General features: G+C 35.3%; 1 protein-coding gene across 2 annotated transcripts in view; it reads left to right on the top strand.

Moving 5' to 3' along the window:
* LOC127446553 (SLIT-ROBO Rho GTPase-activating protein 3) overlaps window positions 1–5,975 on the top strand; it is a 137,700-nt gene extending 131,725 nt beyond the window's left edge. For both annotated transcript variants that reach the window (XM_051707551.1, XM_051707550.1), the window contains exon 22: window positions 536–5,975. In XM_051707551.1, the coding sequence (XP_051563511.1) occupies window positions 536–973 (438 nt within the window). In that variant the 3' untranslated portion in view covers window positions 974–5,975. The remainder of the gene's footprint in view (window positions 1–535) is intronic.
* The last annotated feature ends 9,183 nt before the right edge of the window (window positions 5,976–15,158 follow it).

Raw genomic sequence — 15,158 nt, 5'->3', positions numbered from 1 at the left:
AATCTCTTTCCCTTATGACTGACGTCACTTAGGCTGTGCATGCCATTAGTTAACATTTACTAATAGCCAAATGGGTTATTCCATGTCAAATCAACCAAATTTCAGAAATTTTCCCAGCTGAAATTTTTTATAGATATGGGTGAGGAACAGATACAAATTTAAGTCCTTTTTTTTTGTTTTACTCTAAATCTAAAATTTAGAGTAAAAAAAAAAAAGATTTAGAGTAAAAAAATGACTATTTTTTTTTTAAACTGATTGTCACCCACACCTCTCATTTCACTTCTGAAGACTGGAGTCATATGGATTACTTTTATGATTGTTTTATGTGATTTTTGGAGCTACAAAGTCTGATCACCATTTACTTGCATTGTAAGGACCTACAGAGCTGAAATATTCTTCTGAAAATATTTGATTGTGTTCTGCTGAAGAAAGAAAGTCATACACATCTGGGATGGCATGAGATTAAATAATGAGAACATTTTAATTTTTGAGTGAACTATCCCTTTAATAATTAGTATATGAATCTGTGTTACAGGATATTGAGAAGACGATGAACACTGCACTTCATGAGCTCCGTGAATTGGAACGCCAAAACACAGCCAAACAGGCTCCTGATGTTGTTCTGGATACCCTAGAACCGCTCAAGAACCCTGTGAGCTCCGAACCTGCAAGCCCCTTGCACACCATCATGATTCGAGATCCAGACGCAGCCCTGAGACGCAGCAGCAGCTCCACCTCCGAGATGATGACAACCTTTAAACCGGCGCTGTCCGCCAGGCTAGCCGGTGCCCAGCTCAGACCTCCACCAATGAGACCTGTCCGACCCCCACCTACCCAACACCGCTCAAGCAGCTCCAGCTCCTCTGGGGTGGGAAGCCCTGCAGTCACCCCGACCGAGAAGATCTTTCCAAACAATGCAAGCAATGTTGCAGCCTCCTCTGCCAACTCAGGCGAGAAACCAGAAACCATGTAGCACCACCAGGTCCGTAGTGCGGTGGTAGCTACCTGCACTGGTGAGGGATAGCCAAGGCAATATGCTCATGTCCAGGCCAGGACGTATATTATCAGAAAAAAGTTGTGCTCCCAATTTTTTGTCTTTTTTTGTTTTCTTTTTCTGTTTTGAGCCTTGAAAATTCTGGAAATGCACACAGGTCGGAGCCGTTGCCTGGCGGTGAGCATATGTGCTCAGACACAATGAGCCATTGTGTGGGTGATGCAGGTTCGTGTCTGGGTCAGGTCATATCGTTTCCCCCCGTCATTTCCTATCTTCTCTTTACTTTCTGTCAATAATAGTGGCAAAAAGCCTGAAATAGAATAGAATAAAAAGGGTTATCAGGGTGCAATGGAATGGAAATTATGATGAAGTGAACTATGTATTAGATGGAGGGTTGGGAAGAAAATTCAGACAAAAAAAAAAAAAAATGCCTCAACACATCTCCTGTTTTGATTTTATTTAAATTTTACCTCAGAATTAATGATAAGTTTTTAAGACCATATTTTTAAGACTTAACTTTTTTTTAGCTTGAGCAAGATACAATGTATTTCTCCTTGCACTGGTTGGCCAGAAGAGTTCTGTTATTTAGGAGGGAATAATTTCCCTTTTTCTCATTGGAGGACTTAGATAGTCCAGTTCTTGAGAGAGGGACTGTACATATACTGTTATAGAACCAAACTGTTATTCAAAGATTGTCTAACCTGGCCAGCTTACCTGTGAGCTGTTGTAAATAGAAATATACTGTACTTGAACTTGTAATGCCTTTTGTTTGTAGAATAAGCGATATACATCTAAGTAACAAAATAGCCAAGCTGTAAACATATATGAGATGCAGAAACAAAACAATATACCAATTAATTTTAAGAAACCTGTGGTAAAAAATTTAGTTTTACTCTGTATATACATTTTGGGTAGATTCTTTTTTTAAGTGTCAATCTTGTACAGCCGAGGACAGAACAGGCAGAGAGACTAGAATGGCTTTTATCAAAACAAACATTCACATTTACAACCAATAAGCAAACAAATAATGCATCAATAAATGGATTCTTAGTCTGAGCCATTAATATTAGTTTGGGTAGTGTTTTGCTTATTTCTTGTCTTTGTGTTTTTGTCTTTTTTTGGACCACATCAGTTAATACATAAAACATTCCTTCATGCTTAAATAATACATAGAGTTTAAATGCATATACTTACTGTTATATACTTCAATTACATTCTTATGAAGTTGTGTGGCTTTAGGCCATGAGCTCAGTGTTATTGGAAACATCAATCAATTAGGCACAATTTGTATCCAACAAAAATATGCTCTCTCAACTGGTAATATCAATACAACTAACATTACCAGATGTTTCTCAAGCGACCAAAGTGTTGATAAAAATTGCCCCAAAAGGTCATATTTTACTCCAAAATCTAAAGAAAGAACTGCATTCCCCCAATTCTCATTAATGTAATGCAAAAATAAAAATCTAATCATTAATGTAAACAAATAGTGATCTATTATTTAAATTGTAAAGGATTTATATATCAGTATTATTTCTTGTACTGCCTATAAATGATGCTGATCATTGTAATTTTTTACTATAATGAGAATCAAATACGAATCACCATTGAGAATAATGGGAATTCCAAAAAAAAAAAACCCCAAAAAAACTCAAGTTAAATGTCCGGAAGCTTTACGGTATTGAGAGTTTAGTGGGAAAATGTGCTTTATTGTCATTAAAAACAATGTCACAATGGGGAAAATGTTTAAATTGTCTCCATTGTCTTTTTGTAAATGTTTTTTTATTTTTTATTTTTTACATTGGATTATGGGTAAAATTTGACTTAGAAATTTTTCATAAGATTCACCACAAAATGGTCTTGTTTAGGCCAAGTATATGGTGTTAAAGTTAAGCTTGCCTAGTGTTATAAACGGTACAGTAATAAAATACATACTGCATTTCATCTGATGAGGAACAGATCCCTCCCCCAAAACTGAATATTCGGTCGCCTTGAGAAACCATCTCCAACCAGAGAAACTCCACTGCCCCAAATCTGTCATATCATCTCCAGTTCATCTTCAGCGGTACCCCTCCTCTTTGAGCTGTACTTGAGGAGGGAATACCCAGTCGTGCACAAAATTCGCCCGACTGACCTACATATCTCGTTAAATACACTGAGCCTGAAGCTTTAATCCCATCTTCTCCAATTTTAAACTTTTTTAATTTGCCTTAGTACTTGCCACATCATGTATTCCATTCAGAATGACAGTATGTGAAAGCTTGTGTTGCTAGAAAAAATGTATTACATAAAACATTTCTACTAAGAAAACAGTACTGTTACCATGCACACCATGTTACCATGTTAATTTGCAATGTGTTGGTGTTACAGTATTTCTAGATTTGCATCTGAAGTAATGCTTGAGCAGTTACATCATTTGTCTTAGACCTGTTTACATTAATCTTATGTTTCTTGTTTGTGCCATGCTAATTTACTTTCGCATTAGGAAAAAATCACTTCCGAGATTCCATGTCCTGTTGCTGCCATCTTGAATTACTTTTAACAAATGGTTTTCACAATGACTGATAATTAGCTTCTGTCTGAATGCCTCAGCTTAGTGGTTGCATGGGCCTGTTGTCAGCATGCAAGGCAGACCAACTTGCATGTGGTTCCCTTAACCAGACAACACCATAAAATATGGCAGTTTAAAGACTGTTAGTGGTGCCTTTCTCTAGGTTTAACGCACAATGTCCCTAAATGTGTTGCTGTGAGTGAGCAAAGGAAAACCAAAACTGTAGCTGCAAGAATTAGGTTCTTTCACAAAGTGAATGATTCTCATTCAAATATGACAACTTTGTTTTGTTCTTAGTAACATTTACTAATGACACTTCCCAATAGGTATCATGTTAACATGTGACATACTTAAAGACTTTTATTTACTATTAATAAGGCACATATCTATTTTTGGAAGTTTATTTGAATTCAGTCATGATACTTCTGCCTATTTTCAATTGAAAAGATGAGTTAATTAGTTTTAAGGTGAAGACAAAGTGCAGAGCATTAAAATGCTAGGTATAAAAGTGAGGCATTCTGAGTCATCCGTTGATGTGCTGTGCTGTAGAGGGTTCCCACAGTCATGGAAAACCTGGAAATATCAGGGAATTTCACATTTTTCATTTCCAAGCAAACGTTATGGGAGTTAAAAGGTTCTGCTGCTTGGAAACGATGTGTATGGTGAAAAGCGCTATACAGATACAAATGACTCGACTTAATAAAGTCATGGAAAAATCATGTCAAAAGTTATCACAAATGACTGGAAAGTCATGCAAAAGTTATGGAAATTGATTGCTCAAAAGGAGTGGGAACACTGGCAATACCAAATAAGACTTTTCACCTTTGTTTACACATAAGGGCTAAGAATAATACTGCCCTCTGGTGGCCATAAATGGCCTACGCATCCACACCATCTCCCTCTGTTGGTCAGTGCAGGTATTGATCACTAACTGGAATGAAGAATAAGCAGGCAAAACTGAAAATTAGTCTTGGGCTACTATCAAGCTGGCAGACAGGAAGCTTTTTGGTGTTAATGTGGATGTAACCACATTTGTCAATGTTTTCTCATACGTGCTACAACATATCTTCTGTCTTTTATGTCATTTTAGCCATTTCCAACTCTAGCTTGCACTAGCAGCCCTGCACCAAAGGATCACTTAAATCAGTGTACTTTAAGAAATTCACAACCTTGGATCCGCACACACGCGTGTTGTCTCGTGCTATACTCTGCTGTAATCAGTTGTGACATGCCTTTTGAGTGTTATAAGCATTATCACTCATGAATTTGAATACTTGATTATCAACAGCATTACACTTCTGTTCATTTTCTCTACTGCTGGGAAATGCATTAAAGGGATAGTTTATCTAAAAGTGAAAATGTTGTCATTTACTCACCCTCATGTCATTCCAAACATGCGTGACTTTTTTTTCTGCTGTGGAACACCAGAAGGATGAAAAAGAACCACAAAAGTGGTCCTGAAAACGTATGTGCTATATTCCAAGTCTTCTGAAGCCATACGACAGCTTTGTGATAGACTAAAAATACTTATTCACTGAACATCTTCCTTGACAGCTGTGGTCACCATCCACTCTCATTGTATGGACATTCTTCTCTAAATAACTAATTTTGTGTTCCATGGAAGAAAGAAAGCCATTTGGGCTTCAAAAGACAAAAGGGTGAGTAAATAAGACAGAATTTTCATTTTTGAGTGGACTACTCCTTTAAATTCTTATATATCTGTTGTACAGCTCACTGTATATTAGCACTTATGTAAAGAGTTTTATAATAAATAATATCAAGTGTACAGAAACTGCCATCCACAACATACTGTACTCAAATTGCCGTGGTCTCTCATCTGTTTCTAATCTGTGTTCTATAATTTGTCTCTCTTCTTTTAATCTCTCCTCTGCCAGTGACCCAAGGCTGTGCTGTGAAGCGCTCAGACTTTTGCTGTTAAGTTGAACCTACCCGAAGCTAATGCATTGCAGTATATAAGACCTTGTTGGTCTGATAATAGGATGTTGTATGGTACTTGCACGATTACTAAGGCACTTGGAGCATCCCTGTACTTAAATAGACTATTTGATGTTTCTGGAAGTGTGTTTTGGGAATGTATGCTAAATTGGGTGTGCATTGTACGTATGTCACATTGGTTTGTTTATTGTATGTGTGCTAAGATAACAGAAAATATAGGCTTTCTCCTTTTCCGGACACCGTGTTCAACAGAATAAAAAAGTGCTGTCTGTCTGTAGCAGTGGGTTGTGAAAACTGTTGTTTTGGGGTTTGTTCCTCCTCTAAACACTTTCGTCTAGTGATGCTGTAAAATGAGTGTTTGAATGGTTGGATTCCCCCCTGTGATGTAATCGTACACCATCCCACTGTTTGGATGTGAACCATTCTTAAGTCCAAATAAATACATTTTTTGACCTTATATGTAATTGTTGTCATATTTGTTTTCAAATTTATTTTGTTGTCGATCAATATGAAACAAATGTGAAATAGATTAAATGGAGCCCATGTATATCTTTATAATGTAACACAATATTGAAATAACTCACTTCACACTTGCTTAATTCTATTTTAAAACCTAGATTACTATAATTACCTTGGCATGAACCAAAGTGCTGTTGTAGACTTTCTTAGATTCATTCATTTAATATCTGTGGCACTGTTTAGGTGAATTTTACGAAACCTGTCCAGGCACATGTCCCGGGCATGTTTCACCCTAAAACAAACAAAAACAAAAAAAAAGTAGATTTACTTTTATTTTATTTATTTATGTATTTATTATTTTATTTTTTGCATTGTGGAATTATTTTCATGACAATTAAGCACAATTAATTTTAATTATTGTATTGTGAACCTATTGTGAAACCTAAGCCTGATAAATTAAACTCTTAAACCTTTAAGTTTTTCCGATTTAAATTTAAATAAACTGTGAATTACAGTATTTTATGTTTCATTTTATCTTTTTTATTTTAATGGAATATTCTTGTAATAAAAATAATTTCAGAATGCAAAATTATAAATGTTTCTAAAATAGGCTTCATTTGTGTCATAATCAAGAAACTCTTAAGGTAAGAATAGGGGAAATTGCAGTATAGTGGTATTTCCAGCCACTAGATGGCAGAAGAAGAATGCTCCTGACTTAAGTTAAAAAAGAGAGAAAGTCTCAGAAAAACAGTTTTTTTATAGAATATTTTTGGCACCAAATGGTGTAAAAAGCCAATCAAGGGGAAATCATTTCCTTTCTCATTAAGCCCACAGTAAAGCCAAGTGTCTTTCAAAGTGCATTTTCTCTGAGTGCAATAGCGAGATTACTGGCCAATCAATTATTCATTTGTCATAATGCTTCAGAATATAGCCAGTCAGTCAGGCATGGAGTGTAGATAAAATCCCATTTGTTACACCTGAGGGACTCTTAATAAACAAGACATAAACATGAAAAATATTATCACTCTCTCTCCTTTTAGAGTCTCTTGATTGATTACTTTAGCCAAGTACTCGATGTTCCCAAAATGCTTTCCACATTCCTGTTTTGATGACATTCTGAAACAAATTCAGAGCTTGTCATATATTTCTTTTTGGCTGTTCAAATAAAATGTTTTAGTGTTGTTGTTTTTTAAAACTGTTAAATATGTTATCAGTTTATAGGATATGCCATAATTAGAATAATATGTAATATTTAAAATCAGTGCTGGTTAAGTTACTTGAGAAAAAAAAATTGTTCACAAAAAAATTACTAATTACTACTCTAACATTTTTAGCAGATTAATTCACTGATTACTCCATCAAAAAGTAATCACATTACTAATTACTTTTGTTACTTTCTAAAATACTTTTCACAGAAAAGCTTTTGTTGTACATATTACTGTAATTCATGTTTTAAATATATTTTACATATATAATACTTTAAGTGAACTAATAAATTTTGTTTCCTGTACAGAGCCTATGCGGTTGTCACATGTCAAATGAATGAAACAAGAACAATACATTTTACGCATGTGCGGCCATGACAAAATGAATGAATCACTCTCTGAGACTATGCATTCTTCCCAAATCATTTAAAAGATTTGTTCAAAATGAATGAATCGTTAATGAACGACCCTTCACTAGAGACTGCAATGGCAAGATGTACAGTGAAAAGGGAGTTACAATTTGGCCTGTTCTCACCCAAAACCGATTAGATTGATTCAGAAGACATGGATTAAACCACTGGAGATTTATGGATTACCTTTATTTATTCGAGATTAGAAATTTTGTCACCATCCAGTTGCACACCGTATCCCCATTCAAATATCTTTGTTTGTGTTCCGTGGAAGAAAGAAATTCAAATGAGTTTGAGATGACATAAGGGTAAATGATGAGAGAATTATGAATTTGGATGAACTATACCTTTAAATAATATTATTAGTGTTGTCAGTCGATTCAATTTTTGAATGCAATTAATCAATTGAATGCAATTTTTCGTAGTTAATCGCGATTAATCGCAGATTTTGAAAGGGCTGAAATCTGACTCTAAATATGCTTCTTTTCTGTCAAAATGCATTTATTAACTTTTTAAGAAATAAAACCAAACTATACATAACAACATAATGCTTTATTAACATTTCCAAACAAAGCCTTCCATAGTATAAAGAAAGAAGTGCACTAAAATAGCACCAAGTCAAGTAACATTAAACATTTCCCAAAGTCTAATTGGGAGATTGACTACTTGAAAGAACTATTCCCCACATAGGTTGCATATTCATTGCAATTGACATTAAATCTCTTAAACTCTCATCCTCCACTGTATTAATTGCTTTGCTGCAGCAATTGTGAAGTTCATGATTCGAGTCTGGGCAGCAGCGCCAGCTGATGACATTATGAAATTGTATGCTGAAAATAAATAACTTGGCCAGTATGGTGTCTGCTCCAAATCATTGATTCAAAACAAAAGATTTGTAAAGGTTTTGGAACTTTTCGAAAGCACTGTACCGAGTCAGCCTTTTACTATATTAAACTGCCTTTTGTGATTTTTGAAACTGTTCAAAATTATATGTCATATGTATCATATTTAACTCATAATGTACAACTTAAACACTAAATTTAACAGGACAAAATTAGCTTGACCTCTCGGTTTCTGAGATTGTGAAATGTGATGTATTATAACAGGACTGGGCAGGGTGTTTAGGCTACATCTCAATAAAATTGGTACCATCAATGTTCTGTTTTGCTCATAAGTGATATTTCTTTGCTTTTGATAAAAGTCCCTAGGATACAGTCTTTATTTGATTTATAAATAAATTGGCCATTAATAAGGACTTTCAATCTATGTATTGATAGACATATTCAGGATTGTGTGTATTTAAACATGTATTGGGGCCATTATTCCAACCAGTCTTTAGAAATCACAATACCTCACAATACTCTAGCATTTTGTGCAGGTAAGAACAACTCACATTTTCTGTCTATAAATGTAAAAAAATTTACTTTGGCAGCCTTGGCAAAATGTAATATAAAAGATGCAATATATATAAAGTACAAACAACAAACAGGCACACTGAACCACATACTCTCTGGAGGATAGGGTTGAATCTGATACAGATTAGCAAAGGGAAGAGGGGATGGATAAATTAGATCAAAAGTAGATGTTAGTATGTTAGTCTCACTCACTATTCATTTGTATTGCATTTTTTTTACATACAATGAACGTGAATGCAGACTTGAAGCTGTCATTCTGCATATCTCCTTCTGTGCTCCCTGGAAGTCATAAAGGTTTGGAACAACATGAGGGTAAGTAAATGATGACAGATTTATATTTTTTATTTTTGGGTGAACAATCCCGTGAACATACTGTATCAGATTTGCTAGTATTCTATCAGTAATCCATCAACTATGATAAGAATCGCCTGGTTTGAGCACAAGCAAATGAGCAACGTCAGCTTAATTAAATGTAAATGTTAGTTTTTATGTCAGAACAGGCAATGTTATGATAATGTTTTCTCTCACCCTCTTACCCCATATCTCCTCTTATTTTTATTTTACTGGGGCAAATGAACTGCTGGCAGTTGTTGTGCTAATGGAAAGTCCTCGAGGAAAATTTCCTTCAGAATTGCATAATTTACTGTCATTATAAAATACTTAATATCATGGAATAAAAAGTCCAGGGTCTTGTAAAATTATAGCTATATATGGAATGAGTACACTATGGGCTGTTATATATAAAGACAGACAGAGAGAGAGAGAGAGAGTGTGATTTGTTCACTGTATTCCTCCAAGAATGCAGAATCATTAAGCCAGATGTGAACAGTATTTGTTATTGTATCATAATACATAACACATTCATTGTAATCAAGGTCCAAAGATTGCATGATCTGTAGGTCAGTTTAGAAAATATAATTTTATAGATATCATATGTTCAACTGCTTTCATGAAGGCAAGGATCTACATTACATTCAGCAATAAACTTCTAATAGATCTGTTTAACATACTAATCAGAACCTTAGGAACATTGCATTTTTATGTTAAATGAATAGTTCACCCAAAAATGAAAACTTTCCATTCCATACCCATATGACTTACTTTCTATTGCATGACACAGAAGTAGATATATTAAAGAATGTTGAATGATCACTGATTCATACAATAGAAGTTGATGGTGACTCTCTTTTAAGCTTAAAAAAGCACCCAAAAGTGTCAGTAAAACAGTCTGTGTGACTCGTGCATCGTATTTCAAGTTTTATGAAGGCATACAAACACTTTGATGACTGTAAGTTATTCACTTTCAAATCAAGTCACTGATTAACTCATGTAAACAGATCACATAGGACATTGGTTGATCAATAATTTTATTTACGATTGATAATAATTATATAAATTATTTACCAGACAGTAAAAGTTGAGACTGACTGAGTGGTCCATCTGGTGATGTTAGTTTACATAAATACTTTATAATTCGAGATAAAACAAACCCATCTGAGAAGTGAATTGATAGTGAATCAAAAACAGCATGCAACAAATTTGTAAGTGTTATTGCTGGCAAAAGTGGAGCAAGGACAACACACATGATGGATGGATGGTAATTTGTCATTGTCATCAGTACAGCTGAAAATTAATCTCTTTTTTCATCAGTCTAAGCTTCTACTATAAAATATCTCAGTGATAGCTACTGTAACATTGGTTCTTGGAGTGGAGAGGAGACGCAGGAGTAGATAATAAGCCTTTTAATTGAGGATGCAGGAGTGGAACAAATCTAATACAAGGAGACAGTCTAGGAAACACGCTGGAGTGGAATAACTTTCTAACAAGGAATCACACTAGAAGATACACTGGAGTGGAAGACTAAGTAACAGCTCAAAATAACACAAACAAACAAACAAACAAACAAACAAACAAACAAACAAACAAACAAACAAACAAACCCAACCTAGTAACACATTAAGAACTGACAATAAATGAACAAAACAGGAGAGTATTTATACAAACAGTGCTAATGAGGGAATGGAGGACAGGTGAGGAAGATGGGGAACAGCTCGAAGTGAGTAGGGCAGTGAATTCTGGGAGATGTAGTCCAGGGAAACAATTCAAAATAAGAGTCCTCAGACCAGAACAGTGAATAACTGTGACTGCTACGTGTCATTATGGCTTCTATTTTCTAACAGACAGCTATAATCACATAATGGAACAAAGTCTCTTTGGTTCAGTTTTCCACTCTCTGCTTTCTAGAGAGTTGTTGATTATTACCTCTGATGTTCATCATTACTGAAGCAAATCAGGAATTCATTATTTTTCTCACACATTTCCAAGTTTTCAGCTGAGTCAAAGTGCATTGAAAATGGGCTTTTTCGAATGTTCCATGGATCTCTTGGAGGTATGCTATAAAGCTTTAACTAAAGATGTCTATTCCGTTGAGAAATGCGATAAACCCATCACCACCTGCCTGTGTTCCTGCAGGGACTGTCATAAATGTATTCTCTAATCAAACTTTAATCAGATGGAAAATGTGGCTGTTAAGCAGCAGGATGTTTTAATTTGTAAATTTGTTTATTTAATGCTGAAACTAAGCATCACTAATATACAACTAATATTGCTTATGTTTAGTGTTACTTAAGGGTCTTTACCCTGGGATTAACCCTAACCTTATTAAACTTCAGCAGGTAACTTGTTTCACACCATTTGTGCAACAGACAATCTATGGATATCTAGGGATCTGAATATCATAGAGACTTGGGGCTGGGCTTTATTGAGTTAAAGCATCCACCCAGAAAACTCTTAAAACTGCAAGCAATGTGTTAAAAAACACTCAGAGCACCTTAGCAACTGCATATGTTATTACTCTGCTGGGGCACATGTATGAACTTGAGGGTTACTAACTTCATACATGCACTAAAATAGCCTTGAGACAGGTTGAGTAAAAGTAATTGCAAAAATGGCAAAATAAAAAAAAAATATTAAAAGTTAATTAGAGAAAAATTTTGGCATAATTTGTTCACAGATGCCACTTGGTTTGATATTTTATAATGCAATAAAATTCTTACTTTCTTTCCTCTGCTGAACACAAACGAAGATTTTTAGAAGGATATCTCAGCTCTGTAGGTCCATTCAATGCAAGTGAATGGTGGCCAGAACTTTGAAGGTCCAAAAATCATATAAAGGTAGCATAAAATAATCCATACGACTCCAGTGGTTAAATCTATATCTTCAGAAGCGATATGATAGGTGTGGGTGAGAAACAGATCAGTAGTAATGTCCTTTTTAACTATAAATTCTTCTCCCTGCCCAGTAGGTGGTGATATGTACAAAGAATGTGAATCATCAAAAACAAAGGAAGAGGAATATGGAAGTGAAAGTGGACATTTAAAGTAAAAAAAGGACATAAATATTGATCTGTTTCTCACTCACGCCTGAAGATATAGATTTAACCACTGGAGTCTTATGGATTACTTTTTATGCTGCCTTTATATATTTTTTGGACCTTCAAAGGTTCTGGCCACCATTCACTTGCATTGTATGGACCTACAGGTATATTTTTCAAAAAATCTTTGTTTGTGTTCAGCAGAAGAAAGAAAGTCATACACATCTGGGATGGCATGAGGGTAAGTAAATGATCAGTGAATTTTCATTTTTGGGTGAACTGTCCCTTTAAGTGTATCTTGAAGGGATATTTCACCCAAAAATGAAAATTCTGTCATCATTTACTCATTGTCTTATTGTTCCAAACCCGTATATAGACTTTCTTCTGTAGAACACAAAAGGAGATGTTAGGCAAAATGTTAGTCTCAGTCACCTTTCACTTTCATCGCATCTTTTTTCCATATACAATGAAAGTGAATGGTGACTGAAGCTAATAAGTGTCCATATACTTTTGGGGCCACTCTATTTGTTTATAACACACAGTGGAAAGCATCTAAGCTGCTTTGTGACGTCATTCTTTATGTAAACATTGTACATTTGTTTCGAGGTGTAATGCAATGGATAATACTAGCATATCATCAGTATGTATGTAATTTCCTGTACTTTATACAACTGATGACCATTATGTGTAAAGAAAATTAAAAAATAAATCATATGAACAGCTTTGTGATATTTAGTTGTGATAGTATTTGACAAATATATACAGTAAATACAGTATATGTTTTGATTTATGTTTCATATTTGTATTGCTATAGTACTAATAATATTTTGTAAATGCATTTAACATTTAAAATTCATCATTTAAAATATGGCAGCCCTTATTAATTATCTCACTTGTGTAAACAAATTTCCCTGGTATATAAGCACCCTATATTCAAAACTTTCAGACAACATTTCCTGCCCTTACAAAAACCACCAGGAAGTTGTGATGCTGTCACAATGCTGCTGCCATGGCAACAGCTCCCATACTGTGCTGTTTCTGCATTGTGCTAACGCTGGTGCAATCAGTCTGAATAAGTGCATGCACTCAGCAGATCAATAAAGATGCTCATTACAGAGCGCAATGGAGGAGATCGATCACACACCAAAATAAAGGTAACCGATTCCAGGGGTGGCTTAAATGATGGTCACATCCTTTACCTGGTGGTTTGATTTCAGACAGCCAAGACTGTAGTGCAGTGGGAGACTCATTGAAATTACTTTCTTATATCCATAACTTAAGCTGAACACCTGGGTGATCTTGAACTTCGTTTAAGAGTAAGTCAGTTTGGGAAAACAGTGTGTTCCAAATACAGCGTTAGGGTTAGAGAAGAGTAATTATACTTCATTGCAATGTTTAAGTATTATTTTGGATAATGTGTACTAATTCTAAATGTATGCTTACTCAATTACATTTCCAATAAATTTTTTTTACTCTTTTATTGAGATATTTCACAGGTTATACAGTATCCATAATTCTGCCAATCTATTTCAATGTGAAACGTAATTGGGTATAGCTATGGTCACTGGCCCATGCATAGAGACATCTCAACAGTTATTACAACAGTTGAGTTTTGAAGTTATGTTTTTTCCTAATTTTCAGAATAACCTATGACCTAAGTTATGTATTTTCTTAATAATAAATGGACCGTTTTTACTTTAAACATTCTTGGTCTTATTGTGCATGATTCATCAGTGCATGTTATTCCAAAGAAAATAAGTTTTGCCAAATCAAATTTTATAACTTGTTCTTCATCTGCCACTTCATTTCTGCTGACGTCATTTAGGCTATGCAGGCTACTGGATAATGTTAACCAATAGCCAAATTGCTACTTAGGCATTGTGTTTAGCAAACTTGCAGGTCTGGGGCCGGATTCACAAAAATGTTCTTAAGAAAAAAATAAATTAAGAAAGTTTAATAGCCTACAGCAAGTTCAATTCTTCAACACTGGTAAAAAGATACATTTATGAAGATACATAAATGTATCTTTTAACTTTTTTTTTTTTCACCCAATTTGGAATGCCCAGTTCCCAATGCGCTTTTTTAAGTCCTCGTGGTTGCATAGTGACTCGCCTCAATCCGGGTGGCGGAGGACAAATCTCAGCTGCCTCTGCATCTGAGACCATCAATACACGCATCTTATCACGTGGCTTGTTGAGCAAGTTGCCACGGAGACATAGCGCGTGTGGAGGCTTCACGGCATCCACCGCAGCATCTACACTCAACTCACCATGTGCCCTACTGAGAACGAACCACATTATAGTGACCACGAGGAGGTTACCCCATGTGACTATACCATCCCTAGCAACCAGGCCAATTTGGTTGCTTAGGAGACCTGGCTGGAGTCACTCCGCACGCGAACTCCAGCGGTGGTAGCCAATGTCTTTACCACTGAGCTACCCAGGCCCCCTAACTTTTTTTTTTTTAAATAGCAAGCATCTCGCGATCATTTTTTTGAATGTAAAGTGCGTGAGATGTGTACTAACACAATGTTAAGGACATTAACCGTCATAGGAGAATTTACTTGCTGCTAACCATTTTATAACATTTAATTTGACATGGAGGAAAAGAAAACAGACAAAAACTTTTGTAGACAAGAGGTTATTGTTGAGAAAATTACTGCAAGGAAAAATTTCTCCTTGGGAAGCTGCAGGTATATAACATCAGAAATGAAGGGGTGAGTAAATGGGAAAGTGTGGCGGAGGCTGTCTCCACTGTGCAAAACTATGATAGGGATGTGGCTGGGGGTGAAAAAG

Source organism: Myxocyprinus asiaticus, chromosome 9 (genome assembly GCF_019703515.2).
Source record: "Myxocyprinus asiaticus isolate MX2 ecotype Aquarium Trade chromosome 9, UBuf_Myxa_2, whole genome shotgun sequence".
NCBI classification, from domain to species: domain Eukaryota; kingdom Metazoa; phylum Chordata; class Actinopteri; order Cypriniformes; family Catostomidae; genus Myxocyprinus; species Myxocyprinus asiaticus.
This window is presented reverse-complemented; position numbering and strand designations above follow the sequence as displayed.